The sequence below is a fragment of the Chrysemys picta genome, chromosome 3 (genome assembly GCF_011386835.1).
Source record: "Chrysemys picta bellii isolate R12L10 chromosome 3, ASM1138683v2, whole genome shotgun sequence".
In the NCBI taxonomy this organism is placed as follows: domain Eukaryota; kingdom Metazoa; phylum Chordata; order Testudines; family Emydidae; genus Chrysemys; species Chrysemys picta.
In genome coordinates, this window is record NC_088793.1 from 1,089,328 (window position 1) to 1,106,240 (window position 16,913).

At 66.3% G+C, this 16,913-nt stretch overlaps 1 protein-coding gene across 1 annotated transcript in view; it reads left to right on the top strand.

The window, feature by feature from the left end:
- Positions 1 to 2,110: 2,110 nt before the first annotated feature.
- LOC101939164 (uridine-cytidine kinase-like 1) overlaps positions 2,111 to 16,913 on the top strand; it is a 29,989-nt gene continuing 15,186 nt past the window's right edge. Inside the window, 10 exon segments of the mRNA XM_065590030.1 lie at positions 2,111 to 2,269; positions 4,021 to 4,220; positions 6,808 to 6,849; positions 6,852 to 6,913; positions 7,656 to 7,826; positions 8,913 to 8,984; positions 9,206 to 9,395; positions 10,051 to 10,112; positions 11,518 to 11,534; positions 14,968 to 15,066. Of these exon segments, the coding sequence (XP_065446102.1) occupies positions 2,223 to 2,269; positions 4,021 to 4,220; positions 6,808 to 6,849; positions 6,852 to 6,913; positions 7,656 to 7,826; positions 8,913 to 8,984; positions 9,206 to 9,395; positions 10,051 to 10,112; positions 11,518 to 11,534; positions 14,968 to 15,066 (962 nt within the window). The 5' untranslated portion in view covers positions 2,111 to 2,222.

The window sequence follows — 16,913 nt, forward strand, 5'->3', positions numbered from 1 at the left end:
AACAGGCATGGCAAACCTCAAGCAAACTGCCCAGTGACCACAAGATCCGTTAAGGTACGAAGGCGCAGAATTTTACATTTTTTGTTGCAGAATTTTTTATTTTTTGGCACAGAATTCCCCCAGGAGTAGGAGATGCAGGGGCATCCTACTGAGGGCAGGTTTTGGGTGGTCAAACGACTCATTCCAAAGAGCGGACAAGTTGGGACAGTCACTACATTAGAGTAAAACAGAGCTTGAGCCATTTATGAGTGGGATCATATTATGGGATTGCTTGCGATGGTGAAAGACCAGGGGCAGTGCCAGGCTCTTCCCGGCCAGGGGGCTGAGGTGGGCTAGACAGAAAATTGGAGGGGTGCACCCCCCACAAGGGCCTGCCCCGTCTGTGACCCCACCCACTGCTCCTCTCCCAGCAAGTGCCAGCCCCGCCTCGTCCTCTCCCCCTGAGACCCCGCCCCCTTGGCCAGGTGTGACATTATGAGTGTAATATAATATCTCATTGAAAGGTGACAGGGCCAAAAAGAGTTAATTAACTCACAGACTGACCTGACCTATGGCCGAATCTAGACTGGTTAGGAAGATCTGTAAATGAATGGAGCTTTGAAATGCAAGTCTGCATTGTTAAAAGTAAAAGGGTAGGTGTTTGCTCAGGTCTTGTGATGTAAGCAAACAAGTCTTGTCCATTGCTTTTAAATCAAAGATCAAAAAAGGAATATTAACATTTATGATGACACTTGAGTAAAATAGTATTATTGTCTATATGTCTCTTTGAAGGTTGTGGTGCTCTGTATCTGAACTGTTTAATGGATAAATTACCCTGGGCTAATTGCCAGGATGTTTGGGAGAAGGAGAGTTAAGCCTATTGTTTTCTCAGGCCTAAAGGCTGCTGGAAATGTATAAGAACCCTGGGACACGATCCTGCTGCATCTCAGACCTGCTTTGGGTTTCAAGAGGGGGAAACCTTAAACCACAAGGATTGAGATCCCCAGTCACTGACTGAAGCCACCCTGAATATGGACATTGGACTATAACCTCTGGACTATTTCTAAAAGGACTTTTGGCAACTACAAGCTCATCTCTGCTATGTGTCCGAACCTCAAGAATTGAATTCAAGTCTGTCTGTAGATTGATCTTTTAACCAACACTCTCGCTCTTTTCTTTTTTAATAAATTTTAGTTTAGTTAATAAGCATTGGCTATAAGCGTGTATTTGGGTAAGATCTAAGTTATAATTGAACCTGGGTGTGTGGCTGATCCTTTGGGGTTGGAAGAACCTTTTCTTTTATATGATGAGATAAGATTCTCAGTAATATCATCATATCTGACAGGTGTGTCTGGACGGAGGCCTGAGGCTGGGCACTTTAAGGGAACTGCGTTGTTTGGACTCTGAGTAACCAGTGAGGTACTGTATAAGTTGTTTTCTGCTGGCTTGGTAAATCTAAGTATTGGAATAACCACCAGCGTTTGGGGTTTGTCTGCCCCGGTCTGTTTGCAGTTCACCCTGATTGAGTGACCTCAGCTGGCTCCCACGGGCAGCACCGTCACAGGCAGCAAAGAATCAAGGCACCAGGGCAGGCGACCAGCAAGCGCCTCCCCCAGCGTTGTCCCTGCTCACGGCATCCAGGGGAAGTCCGACCACAGCCCCCCCCCAGGAACTCCCCCAGGGGAGATAATCTTAGCATTCAAGAGGCTGCCATAGAGCAGACGAGTCTCTGTGGGAAACGCTGGTTCTGTTCTTGTTCCAGATCCACCCCTGCAGCAAAGTATCAGGTGCTTGTCCCAGCCCCGCAACTCGCCCCATACTCTGTGCTCACAGTGGAGCCCCCCTTGGCCCTCCCCGACCTCGACTGTCGCCAGCTGCCCCCCACAGCCCCAGGCCGGACCCCCCTCGCAGCGCGCCCTGGAGAGTCCCCCCCGCCCCCGGCCAGGGTTTGGGCAGGCAGTGGGCGGGGCTGTGGGCAAGGTTTGGGGGCAAGCGGGGGGTACAGTTTATGGGGCAGGCAGTGGGCGGGGCCATGCAGCAGGCGGGCGGAGCAGTGGGCGGGGTTTGGGCAGGCAGAGGGCGGGGCCATGCAGCAGGCGGGCGGGGCAGTGGGCGGGGCCGAGGCCCGCTCCCCCCGCGCGGGGGCTGCCGGGAGCTGTAGTTCCCGCGGCCCCGCCCGACGGAGCCACGAGACACGGCCCTGGGGACCGCAACTCCCGGCAGCCCCTGCGGCAACCGGCAAGATGGCGGCGGCGGGCGCGGAGGAGCGGCCGGGCTCGCGGCGGGACAGGTGAGGGCGGGGGGGGGTGTCGGGCTCTCTGGGGCGCGCTGCCCGGGGGGGGGGGGGTGTCGGGCTCTCTGGGGCGCGCTGCCCGGCGGGGGGGGGTGTCGGGCTCTCTGGGGCGCGCTGCCCGGCAGGAGGGGGGGGGGTGTCGGGCTCTCTGGGGCGCGCTGCCCGGCGTGGCGGGGGGGGGGGGTTCGGGCTCTCTGGGGCGCGCTGCCCGGCAGGAGGGGGGGTGTCGGGCTCTCTGGGGCGCGCTGCCCGGCGGGGGGAGGGGGGTGTCGGGCTCTCTGGGGCGCGCTGCCCGGCGGGGGGGTGTGTCGGGCTCTCTGGGGCGCGCTGCCCGGCGGGCGGGGGGGGTGTCGGGCTCTCTGGGGCGCGCTGCCCGGCGGGCGGGGGGGGGGGTCGGGCTCTCTGGGGCGCGCTGCCCGGCGCGGGGGGGGTGTCGGGCTCTCTGGGGCGCGCTGCCCGGCGGGCGGGGGGGGGGGTCGGGCTCTCTGGGGCGCGCTGCCCGGCGCGGGGGGGGTGTCGGGCTCTCTGGGGCGCGCTGCCCGGGGGGGGGGGGTGTCGGGCTCTCTGGGGCGCGCTGCCCGGCGGGGGGGGGTGTCGGGCTCTCTGGGGCGCGCTGCCCGGCAGGAGGGGGGGGGTGTCGGGCTCTCTGGGGCGCGCTGCCCGGCGTGGCGGGGGGGGGGGGTTCGGGCTCTCTGGGGCGCGCTGCCCGGCAGGAGGGGGGGTGTCGGGCTCTCTGGGGCGCGCTGCCCGGCGGGGGGAGGGGGGTGTCGGGCTCTCTGGGGCGCGCTGCCCGGCGGGGGGGTGTGTCGGGCTCTCTGGGGCGCGCTGCCCGGCGGGCGGGGGGGTGTCGGGCTCTCTGGGGCGCGCTGCCCGGCGGGCGGGGGGGGGGGTCGGGCTCTCTGGGGCGCGCTGCCCGGCGCGGGGGGGGTGTCGGGCTCTCTGGGGCGCGCTGCCCGGCGCGGGGGGGGGTGTCGGGCTCTCTGGGGCGCGCTGCCCGGCATGGGGGGGAGGTGTCGGGCTCTCTGGGGCGCGCTGCCCGGCGGGGGGGGGGGTGTCGGGCTCTCTGGGGCGCTGCCCGGCAGGAGGGGGGGGGTGTCGGGCTCTCTGGGGCGCTGCCCGGCAGGAGGGGGGGGGGTGTCGGGCTCTCTGGGGCGCTGCCCGGCAGGAGGGGGGTGTCAGGCTCTCTGGGGCACGCTGCCCGGCGCGGGGGGGGGGGTGTCGGGCTCTCTGGGGCGCGCTGCCCGGCATGGGGGGGAGGTGTCGGGCTCTCTGGGGCGCGCTGCCCGGCGGGGGGGGGGTGTCGGGCTCTCTGGGGCGCGCTGCCCGGCGGGGGGGGGGGTGTCGGGCTCTCTGGGGCGCGCTGCCCGGCAGGAGGGGGGGGTGTCGGGCTCTCTGGGGCGCGCTGCCCGGCGCGGCGGGGGGCTCTCTGGGGCGCGCTGCCCGGCGGGGGGGGGGTTCGGGCTCTCTGGGGCGCGCTGCCCGGCGGGGGGGGGTTCGGGCTCTCTGGGGCGCTGCCCGGCGTGACGGGGGGCTCTCTGGGGCGCGCTGCCCGGCAGGAGGGGGGGGTGTCGGGCTCTCTGGGGCGCGCTGCCCGGCAGGAGGGGGGGGGTGTCGGGCTCTCTGGGGCGCGCTGCCTGGCAGGAGGGGGGGGTGTCGGGCTCTCTGGGGCGCGCTGCCCGGCGCGGCGGGGGGCTCTCTGGGGCGCGCTGCCCCCAGCCGGCCCGGCTCTGAGGCGCGGTGCCCCGCAGTGGCAGTGGTGAGGACTCCCTGGACACGCTGTTGAGCCGCCTGCCGCTGACGCCCGCGCCGTCCCCGCGGAAGAGAACCATGAGCCAGTCGAAGACGGAGCCCCCGCTGCTGCGGACCAGCAAACGGACCATTTACACGGCGGGGCGGCCGCCCTGGTACACCGAGACGGGCACGCCCTTCAAGGAAGCCTTTGTCATCGGTGAGACACCCCCCTGCCCGGCTGCAGCTGTGCCAGGCGCGGGACCCGCCAGGAGGGGCCTGCCCCAGCCGCACGCGCAGCTGGGCTCCCCAATCCAGCTCCTGGCCTCACGGGCAGCTCGGGCTGCCCCCGCCGCTCCCCTGCCTGCGCTGCTCTCCGGTGCCGTGCGTCCCGGCGAGAGCGCAGCATCGCTGGGCCTGCGTTGGGCTCGGGCTGGCGTCCAAGGGCGGCTCACCAATGTTGCTAGACTGGCGAAAGGTTCAGTGTAGACCTGGCCTCACGCTGCTCGGTCGGCTGGGCCCGGGCCCTGGGGCGCCCCAGAGGGAAGGGCCGAGACCTGGAACCTGGCCTGATGCCGTGGGCAGGTGGGATGTGCTGGTAGGAGCCTGGCTGCGGAGGAGACGTGCTGCGGAGGCTGGGCTGGCTGGAGTCCCCGCAGTGCCCAGGGCTCCCTGCCCAGGTGTGTCGTGTTGCCGTGATGCAGATGGGGGCTGAAGCCCGTATAACTGGGGCAGGTCATTGCCCGCCAGGAAGGGGTGGGGTCTCCTAGCCAGCCGGGGGTTGTAGGCAGTGTTGCTGAGCGAGGACTCCAGTATGGATTGCCCTGACTGTCTGTGGGTGGGTGTGAACCTGCCGCTGTGCACCCCTCAACCCCCAGGCCTCTCCTGCCCCCCAACCACTCCCCCACCCCCTGATCAGGCCCGGCTCTGCGCTGCTAGCCTCACCCCTGCAGCCTGGTGCCGTTCCCCCCCTCTGCCTTCCCCCCACTGGGCCTTGCTGTGAGTAGATGAGCTGCCTGCTCCAAGCACTGCTGCCCCCGGCACCAGCTGTGGAATACCCCCTCTCTTTCCCCAGTCTGAGCTCTCTGGGGCGCAGTGGGGCAGAGAGCAAGGGGGGAGGGAGGCCGTGTGGCTGACGTGTCAGCATGGACATGCTGACTGCCTTGAAGGGTCCAAGGAGGCCCTGAGTCAGCAACTGACAGGGTGGACACAGGGATCAGAGGGGATCATGCCTTGGGTGGGGTGACGGCAAGCGAGCGTGGGGGTTATAGTGAGCTTAAGGGGGCCGGGGGTGATGGCAAGTGGAGGGAGGAGCTGGGGGGATGAGAGGATGAGGAGGGAAGTGGCCAGTAGGCAGGGGATGATGGGCAGTGGGAGGGGCAGGGTCAAGGGGTGACAGTGAGCTGGAGGGGTAAGTGGGTGCTGGTGAGTGGCAGAGGGGTGACATAGGAGGGGCCGGGGAGATCTAGGGGTGACAGTGAGCTGGAGGGGTAAGCGGGTGCTGGTGAGTTGGGGAGGGGTGACGTGGATGGGAGGGGGCAGTGGCAGGCATGGAGGGGACAATGGAGAATGGGGGGGCAGGCTCAAGGGGTGACAGCGGGTGCTGGTGAGTTGGGGAGGGGGTGACGCGGATGGGAGGGGGCAGTGGCAGGCAGGGAGGGGACAATGGAGAAGGGGGGGGCAGGCTCAAGGGGTGACAGCAGGTGCTGGTGAAGTGGGGAGGGGGTGATGCAGATGGGAGGGGGCAGTGGCAGGCAGGGAGGGGACACTGGAGAATGGGGGGGCAGGCTCAAGGGGTGACAGCAGGTGCTGGTGAGTTGGGGAGGGGGGTGACGCGGATGGGAGGGGGCAGTGGCAGGCAGGGAGGGGACAAGGGAGAATGGGGGGGCAGGCTCAAGGGGTGACAGCGGGTGCTGGTGAGTTGGGGAGGGGGTGACGCGGATGGGAGGGGGCAGTGGCAGGCAGGAGGGGACAAGGGAGAAGGGGGGGGCAGGCTCAAGGGGTAACAGCAGGTGCTGGTGAGTTGGGGAGGGGGTGACGCGGATGGGAGGGGGCAGTGGCAGGCAGGGAGGGGACAATGGAGAATGGGGGGGCAGGCTCAAGGGGTGACAGCAGGTGCTGGTGAGTTGGGGAGGGGGTGTCTGGGCAGTTCTCAGAGCTGCTCTAGGAAAGGCCTTGGCCCTTTGCCCAGCAGCCTGCCCCGACCCACCTGGCCTCTGCCCCCTGAGGTTGGCCCCGGGCAGAGTCTGCTAAGTTTGGAACAATGCTACCAGACAGCATATTCGGAAGATGATGTGGGTCAGACCAAGTCTGTCCCCGTCCTGCTCCCCAAGCAGGACCAGCTGCCCTGAAGCCACGGGGACGGGCATGTGTTGCCTGCCATCTGTCCGTGTTCCCCCCCGTGTGGCCCCGAGGGTGCCAAGGGCCTGCAGGGGCAGCAGCGTGCATGGTGGGAGGTTGATACCCCTTGGGGGTGGGGTAGGGTGACTGTCATGGCTGAGGGTGTGGCTTAGCAGGGGCCTGTGCCTGACTCTGAGGTCTGGGAGCCCTCGCTAACTGGCCCAGAGGGTTCCCTGTGGGGCTTGCTGGGTATGTGGGGGGCAGGCCCGAGCTGCAGCATGCTGGTGACAAGCCCCCTGTCGACAGGGTTCCCGTGCCCCTCCCCAGATGGTGGGTGGGATGTGGCCGTTTTCTCCATGCTGACCTTCCTGTGAATCTCCTGGAGGGGGAGGCAGCTCTGGCCCCTCTGCGTGGCACTGGGGAAGCAACGGGTAACGCCAGCGTCCCGGGCGGATTTCTCTTCCCAGGCCTGAGTGGAGGGAGCGCGTCAGGCAAGACCACGGTGGCCAATAGATCATTGAGGCCCTGGATGTGCCCTGGGTGGTGCTGCTGTCCATGGACTGCTTCTATAAGGTGAGCCGGTGCGCCCCTGGGAGAAGAGGGAGCCCCGACAGGGCTGGACATCTCTGCTGCACAGCGCTCTGGCACTCCGCTGCCCCAGCCCTGAGGCTGACCAGCTGCTGGGAATGGGGGTGGGGGGCCAGAGCCTAGCTGAGGCTGAAGGCTTGGGGAGCTGGGCTCCCTGGGAGACAGCCCTGGGTCCCCAACAGTGGGGCAGCTGCTTGGGAGGTGTCAGGGTGGGGGCACTGGGCTCCGTGTCTGAACTTTGGCAGATCGAACGGACTAAGTTTCTTCCATCTTATCAATCCTTCCCCGTGCCCCCCTCCCTCCCTTCCGCGTGCTGCGCCCGTGCCCCCCCTCCCTCCCTTCCGCGTGCTGCGCCCGTGCCCCCCCTCCCTCCCTTCCGCGTGCTGCGCCCGTGCCCCTCTCCCTCCCTTCCGTGTGCTGCGCCCGTGCCCCCCCTCCCTCCCTTCCGCGTGCTGCGCCCGTGCCCCTCTCCCTCCCTTCCGCGTGCTGCGCCCGTGCCCCTCTCCCTCCCTTCCGCGTGCTGCGCCCGTGCCCCCCCTCCCTCCCTTCCGCGTGCTGCGCCCGTGCCCCCCCTCCCTCCCTTCCGCGTGCTGCGCCCGTGCCCCCCCTCCCTCCCTTCCGCGTGCTGCGCCCGTGCCCCCCCTCCCTCCCTTCCGCATACTGCGCCCGTGCCCCGCCCCTGTACGCTGCTCCACCCTCTTCCCTGTGCGCCCCCCCCCCCCCCCAGGTGCTAAACAAGGAGCAGCAGGAGCTGGCTGCCCACAACGAGTACAACTTCGACCACCCCGACGCCTTCGACTTCGACCTGCTGATCAGCGTGCTGCGCAAGCTGAAGAAGGGCAAGAGCGTCAAGGTGCCGGTGTACGACTTCACCAGCCACAGCCGCCGCAAGGACTGGGTGTGTGGGGGCAGGGCGGGGAGCCCCTCCAGACGGACGGCTTCCCGGGGGGAGGGGAGGGCTGGGGAGCAGTGGGGGTGTGGGGGCAGGGCGGGGAGCCCCTCCAGACGGACGGCTTCCCGGGGGGAGGGGAGGGCTGGGGAGCAGTGGGGGTGTGGGGGCAGGGCGGGGAGCCCCTCCAGACGGACGGCTTCCCGGGGGGGGGGAGGGCTGGGGAGCAGTGGGGCTGTGGGGGCAGGGCGGGGAGCCCCTCCAGACGGACGGCTTCCCGGGGGGAGGGGAGGGCTGGGGAGCAGTGGGGGTGTGGGGGCAGGGCGGGGAGCCCCTCCAGACGTACAGCTTCCCGGGGGGAGGGGAGGGCTGGGGAGCAGTGGGGGTGTGGGGGCAGGGCGGGGAGCCCCTCCAGACATACAGCTTCCCGGGGGGAGGGGAGGGCTGGGGAGCCTCTCCAGACATACGGCTTCCCGGGGGGGGGGGGGGGGGCGCTGGGGAGCAGTGGGTGTGTGGGGGCAGGGTGGGGAGCCTCTCCAGACGGACGGCTTCCCGGGGGGAGGGGAGGGCTGGGGAGCAGTGGGGGTGTGGGGGCAGGGCGGGGAGCCCCTCCAGACATATGGCTTCCCGGGGGAAGGGGAGGGCTGGGGAGCAGTGGGGGTGTGGGGGCAGGGCGGGGAGCTCCTCCAGACGTACGGCTTCCCGGGGGGAGGGGAGGGCTGGGGAGCAGTGGGGGTGTGGGGGCAGGGCGGGGAGCCCCTCCAGACATATGGCTTCCCGGGGGAAGGGGAGGGCTGGGGAGCAGTGGGGGTGTGGGGGCAGGGCGGGGAGCTCCTCCAGACGTACGGCTTCCCGGGGGGAGGGGAGGGCTGGGGAGCAGTGGGTGTGTGGGGGCAGGGTGGGGAGCCCCTCCAGACATACGGCTTCCCATGGGCAGGGGAGGGCTGGGGGCAGTGCACAGTGTGTGTGTTTATGGGGAGGATGGGGTGTGTGGGGACGGATTGGGGTAGGGCAGGGACATGGGGTGCAGTGGGGGAGTGGACGGGGCAAGGTTACCAGTCTCTGAAGCGTGGTGTGGCCCTTCTCTCTCTGCAGAAAACCATCTATGGGGCCAATGTGGTAGTGTTCGAGGGGATTTTATCTTTTTCCAACAAGGAGCTGCTGAAGGTATGGCGTGCCTGCGGGGCATGGAGGGCGTCCTGAGTGCCTGCGGGGGCTGGGCGCTGCCTGGGAACTGGTGGGGAGGACAGGTCTGTCCTCAGAGCACCCTGGCGGGGTTGGGGAGACTGGCCTGGCCAGCTGGCCGCTCCTGAGAACTCCCCTCTGTGTGGTCAGAGCTGGGTGTGCGGGGGGGGCCCAGATGGGTGCTGACCCTCCCGGCCCCCCAGCTCCTGGACATGAAGGTGTTTGTGGACACGGACTCTGACATCCGGCTGGTGCGGCGGCTGCAGCGTGACATCATGGAGCGCGGGCGGGACATCGTGGGCGTCATCAAGCAGTACAACAAGTTCGTCAAGCCGGCCTTCGAGCAGTACATTGAGCCCACCGTGCAGGTGGCCGACATCGTGGTGCCCAGAGGTGAGGCCAGGCCGGGGGGAGCGGGTCTCCGTGGATCTGGGCCTGAGGCCAGGTTCCAGGTGGGCAGTGGGTGTCAGGGTGGGCGGGGCTGTCGGGCAGACAGGAGAGGCAAGGGGGGTGAGGCAGTGCTCTGGCTATCTGAAGGGGTGTCAGGGTGGGCAGGGCCGGGCGGTCAGGGTGGAGAAGTCGGCAGCTGGGCTCCAGGGGGTGGAAGTGTTGGGGTGAGTGGGTGGGGAGCTGGGCTGGGGATCAGCGTGGTGTGTGGGCAGGGCTTGGGGGTTGGGGTGGCAGGACAAGGGTGTTGGGTGGGCAGGGCTGTGTTCCAGGAGGGTGGAGTTGTGGAGTGGGCAGGGCTGGGGTGCTGGGCTCCAGGTGGGTGGAGATGTTGGGGTGAGTAGGTGGGGAGATGGACTGGGGGGTCGGGGTGGTGGGTGGTGGGTGGGGAGGGCTGGGCTCCAGGGAGGGGGAAGTGTGGGGTGGGCTCCGACGGAGCAGGGGAGGGCTGTGGGGCTGGGGGGTGGGCTCCGACGGAGCAGGGGAGGGCTGTGGGGCTCTGGGGCTGGGGGGTGGGCTCCGACGGAGCGGGGGGGGCTGTAGGGCTGTGGAGCTGGAGGGCTGGGGGGCTGTGGTTATCTCCGGTTCTTGCTCCCGTCAGGTGGGGAGAACTTCGTGGCCCTGGATCTCATTGTGCAGCATGTGCACAGCCAGCTGGAGAAGGTGAGGGGGGGCCGGGCCGGGGGCGGGGGGCTGGCGGAGGTGAGGGGGGGCCGGGGCCGGGGCGGGGGGCTGGCGGAGGTGAGGGGGGACCGGGTCAATGTGAACTGTGGGGGGGACACGGGTCCTGTGTATTGTGGGTCCTGCTGACCCGGGACTGTCCCCGTCTCCAGGCCCCCGGTGCCCCATGTGGTGCCCCTGGCCAGGCTGAGGGGGGAACGGTGAGAGCGAGCAGGGACCGAGCTGGCTGGCCCAGGGCACCACATTGCACGTCTCCCGCACCCTCTTGTTCTCCAGTCTGGCGCCCCGCGCTGGTAGCTGGCCCCTGCTCGCCTGGTTCTGCAATCCTGACCTGCAGCCCCCAGCCAGCCCAGCGCTCCCCACACACAGCTCTGCCAGTGCCCCCAATCCCGCCCCACTGCCCCCTGCCAGCCCTGCGCTCCCCACACACAGCTCTGCCAGTGCCCCAATCCTGCCCCATTGCCCCCTGCCAGCCCTGCGCTCCCCACACACAGCTCTGCCAGTGCCCCAATCCTGCCCCATTGCCCCCTGCCAGCCCTGCGCTCCCCACACACAGCTCTGCCAGTGCCCCAATCCTGCCCCATTGCCCCCTGCCAGCCCTGAGCTCCCCACACACAGCTCTGCCAGTGCCCCCAATCCCGCCCCACTGCCCCCTGCCAGCCCTGCGCTCCCCACACACAGCTCTGCCAGTGCCCCAATCCTGCCCCACTGCCCCCTGCCAGCCCTGCGCTCCCCACACACAGCTCTGCCAGTGCCCCCAATCCCGCCCCAGTGCCCCCAATTCCGCCCCACTGCCCCCTGCCAGCCCTGTGCTCCCCACACACGGCTCTGCCAGTGCCCCAATCCCGCCCCACTGCCCCCTGCCAGCCCTGAGCTCCCCACACACGGCTCTGCCAGTGCCCCCAATCCCGCCCCACTGCCCCCTGCCAGCCCTGCACTCCCCACACACAGCTCTGCCAGTGCCCCAATCCCGCCCCACTGCCCCCTGCCAGCCCTGAGCTCCCCACACACAGCTCTGCCAGTGCCCCAATCCCGCCCCACTGCCCCCTGCCAGCCCTGAGCTCCCCACACACGGCTCTGCCAGTGCCCCCAATCCCGCCCCACTGCCCCCTGCAAGCCCTGCGCTCCACACACACAGCTCTGCCAGTGCCCCCATCCCACCCCACAGCCCCCTGCTACCCCAGCCCTGCCCCTCCATGGATATACGTGCACCCACTGCTCTTGGAGTTAGCAATGGCTGGAGGTGCTGGGCTGCCGCCGGGGCGGGCGTGGGGGCTGGCGGGTTTGTGGCCAGTTGCGTGCAGTGACAGATGTTCTGTATTTCTCTCCCCATCCCCTGCCCTGTAATCACCTTGTTTTCTCCCGACGTGGGCTCCTACCATTGCAGCGTGAAATCACGGTCAGGTACGATGGGTGCAGTGCGGCCCCCTCTCCTCTCGCACCTCAGCCCAGGGCGCAGTGCGGGGAGGGGGAGCAGCCCAGACCTGTCCCTGGGGCGCAGTGCGGGGACGGGGAGCAGCCCAGACCTGTCCCCGGGGCGCAGTGCGGGGACGGGGAGCAGCCCAGACCTGTCCCCGGGGCGCAGTGCGGGGACGGGGAGCAGCCCAGACCTGTCCCCGGGGCGCAGTGCGGGGACGGGAAGCAGCCCAGACCTGTCCCCGGGGCGCAGTGCGGGGACGGGGAGCAGCCCAGACCTGTCCCCGGGGCGCATGGCGTGCGTAGACTCCCTGCTGCTGCTCCTGTAGCCAGCTCCCTGGGAGCCCCGCACCCGCCACCTGCCCACCGGGGATGGCTCGGGCCCCTCCGCAGCGTGTGCTGGGGTCCCCCAGGGGGCCTGTGCTTGGCGCGGCTGAGCCCACGGCTGGGTGGCCTGCAGCACGGGAGCTGCCGATCCCGTCCCCTCTGGAGTCGGAGGGGCTCCCCGAGCCTGGAGAGCTGCTGCAGCTTGCTGGCAGCTTGGGCACAGCTCCCCGGAGGGAGGTGCGCCGGGACCTGTGCCCTGCCTCCTCTTGGGCAGCCGAGTGGAGTGTGTGTATGCGAGGGGGGGGTCTGGCCGCTCTCCTTGCTGTCGCACCGGGCCAGGCTGTGCTGCTGAGTCGGGGGGCTCCGATGCTGGGGGGGGCTGGCTCGGCTCCTCCAGAGGGGGTCTGGAAAGGGGCAGCAGCCCCAGCCCACACTCCCACGCCGGGGACGCAGCGCTGCTGGGCATGCTCTGCTCAGACACTGCCGTGCTGCTGCCGCCACTGCTGCTGGGGGGGGGGGGGGCCCTCCATGGCCACCTGCTGGGGCCAGGCTGCTCCACCCCCCTCCCTGTCCCTGCCGCCAGGTGCTTCCAGCAGCTCCCTGCTCCTGCTAGGGCTGGGGCCAGATGCTTCTCCCCTCGGGCCCTGTTGGGCTGCCCCCCTCTCCCCCGGCACCCTGTGTCCACAGCAGGAAGGTGCCGCTGCCTGCTGCCCTCTAATGCCCGTTTGTCTCTCTTTTGTCCCCCTGTCGTGCCCTCCCCTGTCCCTGTTGGCCCGCGGTGTCTGCACCAGAGGAAGCTGCGCTGGGATATGTGAGGACAGTTTGTCTCCGTTCCTCCCCTGCCGCGCTGGCCGCTCCTGTGTGTGTTGCTTGGCTTGGGGGGATGTCTCCTTGGCTGGTGACTTGCTTTGTTTGTCTCTGAGCCCCAGCGCCCCGGAGCGGAGCAGACCCTTCCCCAGTGCTGTGTGTGTGTGACCTGCAGGGCTGGTGCTGTCACCCAGGCTTCTCCGCAGCCTCTTGGCACTCACCCTCTGCCAGGCAGGGCCCTGGTGCCCACTGGGCTCCCTGCTGTGGGAGGAGGGCTCTGGTCACCGGGGGGAAGCGGCAATTCCTGCATCCCAGCTCAGGAGCTGCTAGCCCTGCCCCTGGAGGAGCTGGGAGGCAGTGAGTTTTGCGGCCTGCGCAGTCGGGATATGGGCTTCGCCCAGGGGAGCACTGGGCAGGCTGCTCCTGCCTTTCCTCCAGTGAGACACACGCTTCATTGGCCTCAAACTGCACCATAGCCGTGAGAGCAGCTGGGCCCGGAAGGGGCACCCAGCTGGGGTCAGGGTCTGCGCGGGTGTCACGGGATCGGTGCTGCGTCCCCAGCTCAGGAACAGACTCTTGGAGGAGCCCTTCAGTGGGCCAGACCCCACGGGTCCCACTCCTCCTTCCTGAGTGTGAACTGCTGGGCTCCAGCACTCCTGCTTCACACCAAGAGCTCTGGTCAGCGAGTCCCTGAGACCCATCCGAGTAGAGACTTGTCCACTCGCAGCGATCCAGGCACCTCGCTGGATATTTGCAGTGACGCTCACAGCTTCTTTAAACAGGGTGAGCCCGGAGAGGAGAAGCTTGAAGCATGGACCATGGTGGTCAGTGCAGAGCCCAGCCAGGCCGCAGTGAACTCCATTTTCAACCCCCCCCTCCCTCCCCGACCTGGTTTAAATTGGGTCAATGTAACAACGTTGCTCAGGGGTGTGAGAAATCCCCCCTCCCGGGGGGGCGTAGTTGAGCTGACCTAAGTGCCCGTCTAGACAGCACTAGGTTGACAGAAGAATTCTTCCATCGACCTAGCTGCTGCCTCCTGGGGAGGTGGATGATCTACACCTTCGGCGTGGATCGTGTCTGCACTGAACAGCTGCAGCATTTTGAGCATAGACAAGCCCTAAGCCTGACCTCCTCAGTCACGGCTCGTCCACACCAGAAGCGCCACATTGGCACAGCCTGCAGCACATCTGGTGGAGACGCGCTATGCCAGCGGGCCAGCGCTCTCCCATCGGTGTAATTACTGCACCTCGGCAAGAGGTGGAAGCGATGGTGGTGGGAGAGCATCTCCCGCTGACCGCGCCGCTGTGGACAGCGCCTAGGTGGCTGTAACGTGCGTTGCGCGGGGGGGAGGTGGCCTTTTCACACCCCTGAGCGACGGAAGTTCGATCGACAGAAGCGGTAGCATAGACCTGCCTAGTTCCTAGGTGAGAGAGTTTCCTCCAGAAGCCAGCACTCATCCCACCTCTCACCAGCCACTCATTTGTTCTCTGCTCAGCTTCCTTGCTGAGAGCGCGGATCCAGGAGTCATCGGAGCTGGTCTTGTCTCTCTGGCCCCCTTCTTGATCTGGGTGGGTGTCAGCTGGTTCGCTGATGACTCTGTCGTTCCACCCAGACGGGGAGATGACACCCACCTGGGTCTCTTAGCCTGCCCTGAGAGCCAGTGTCATCCCTTTTCCCCAGTGAGTACCAGTGCAATGCATAGGGGAAACTGAGGCACAGCTAGGCTTCAGAACAGCTCTTCCAGTTTCCTTGTCACAGCAGGCCCTTAGGGCTGTCTGTACTGCGTGGGGAGGCTGCACCTGTGTTAGCGTCCATCTAAACTAGTCTCATTCTAGCTAGATCACAACTCACTTGAGTGAGAAGTACGTACCAGGGCCCCGGCGGGGGGGGGGGGACTAGCCTGCAACACCGCCCAGGCTACTGCAGCTTCACTGCCATTGCTAGTCCAGCTGCTTGGAGGTAGGGCCCACCCTGCGTGCCAGGGCAAGTGTCCACGTGGCCCCCCCCCCCCCATGCCGCTGGTTTTGGGGAGGTGGGGGTCTGTGCCCTGTGTTTGGAGGGGGCCCCGGGAGCAGGGCATGGGACTGCCTGGCAGCCCCCCTGGTGGACGGAGCTGCCGTGCAGGTGTCAGACACACACGTGCCTGCGGGATAGTGAACGGGGCAGAGCTGGCGGGGCCACCGGCACGTCCCTGCATGTGCTGCTGGCGGGGGGGCTGGCGCGTGCATGTCTGTGCCAACGCCTGGCAGAGGATTGCTGGGCCAGACTCACTTGTGTCTCTCTGCAGAGCGGCCCTGGCCTCTGCCCACCAAGGGCAGCCGCTGCCCAAGTCACTGAGTGTCCTCGAGAGCACGCCGCAGGTGCGAGGCATGCACACCATCATCAGGTACTGAGTCCTCCCGCCTGCTCTGTCTGGGGGTGTGTGTGTGTGGGGGGGTGCCTCTCCTTTCCCCCCTGCCCTCTCCCTGCGGGGGTGCCTCTCCTTTCCCCCCTGCCCTCTCCCTGGGGGGGTGCCTCTCCTTCCCCCCCCTGCCCTCTCCCTGGGGGGGTGCCTCTCCTTTCCCCCCCGCCCTCTCCCGGGGGGTGAGGGGAGGGAGGCTGGCCTAGTTGCAGTCCTAGAGCACTCCTGTCTCCCTACCTCAGTTTCTCTTCTGACTTTTCCAGTAACTCACTCTCAGCCAGGCATGTTTCAGATCAAGCCCCCCACCCTTGAGGTGTGGTTGACGAAGTCTCTCAAACATGGGCTTCCTTTGGCCCTGGTTCCCTTCGCTGCAGGGTGTCCAGTCTACCCTGCTTCTCCCAGTTCATTAAGTGGAGCAGGGCTGCTGGTCTGTCACTGATCCACGGGATTGAGGGTACGCTCCCCTACTTGGGAACACTATCTGGGAGGTGCCAGACCCCGAGGGGTCTCTTCCTTCAGGGTAGGCCACACAACCTCACCACCTGAACTGGGCCTCTGGGGCTCCAGCCCCCCCGCCCCACCCCCTGAGTTCCCGTCAGTGAGTCAAGCTGCACTAGACACCTGGCAGAGCCTTGCCTGCTCCTCACCCGGTATTTCCAGTGACACTCAGGCAGCGTTTTCAAACCGGTTGGGTTTGTCAGGCTACGTGCACACTAGCGAGGTTACAGCAGTGCGCTGGAAGGTCTCCCGTGTAGCCGCCCTGTGCCGACGGGAGCCAGCCTTGGTCAGCACAGAGAGATGAAGGGGAAAGCATGGCCCGAGTCATTCTGGTCAGCCCGGCGCCCAGCTGTGGTGAACCCCGTGGCTGACATGCTCTCTCTCTTCGTTCAGATCCCAGGTGAGAGCTCCAGCTCCTCCCCGCAGCCAGCTCTTGCCCCCCACCTCCCAGCTCCTTTGCTCTTGAGCTGACGGTGCTCAGCTTCCCTGCTGAGAAGTGGAAATTGGTGTCTGGTGTCCCGTCCGTCTTCCCCCCGTCCCCCCCACGGTGTCAATGTCCTAGTGATTTTCCATTGCTATGGGTTGGCCTTGGCCAGTCCTTTCCCATGACCCCTCCCAGCAGGCATACAAAATACAGGGGAAACGGAGGCACACATAGGCTTCATAAAAAATATTACAGAAAATTCCCACGTTGTCACAGAGTCCCACTCTGGTCCCTGGCCTTTCTGCAGAGCCTTTTCTAGTCCCAGGCCTCTGGCAGGGCCCTTTCTGGGGCCAACAGGCTTTGCCCAGCCCGGGGGCTTGGAAACGTCCCCCTCAGCCGTCTTGGGCGTGGGAGGCTGGGACATGCTGGTAGGGGACTGTGACAATGCGGTTCTGGCAGAACCCAACTGAGAGTGCCAACTCAGGACAAATTGCTCAAATAGGGCAGTTACAGCCCAAGGCTGGGGTTTTTTCCACCTCTAAGGCAAACCAAACCAGCCAGACTAAGAGGACTTCAGTCTCACCCCACTGGCTAACTGCAAGTCTCACAAGCAATCTCCTTAGATACTCCAGTTTCCCAGTATTACCACCAGTACCACTCGTTATGGGGCCAAATGGTTATGACAACCAATACCCCAGTAAAAGAAAAAGGTTCTCCTGATCCCAAAGGACCAAGCCCCAGACCCAGGTCAATATACAAATCAGATCTTACCCACAAATCACGCTGTTGCCAATCCTTTAGAATCTAAAATCTAAAGGTTTATTCATAAAAGGAAAAAGATAGAGATGAGAGTTAGAATTGGTTAAATGGAATCAATTACATACAGTAATGGCAAAGTTCTTGGTTCAGG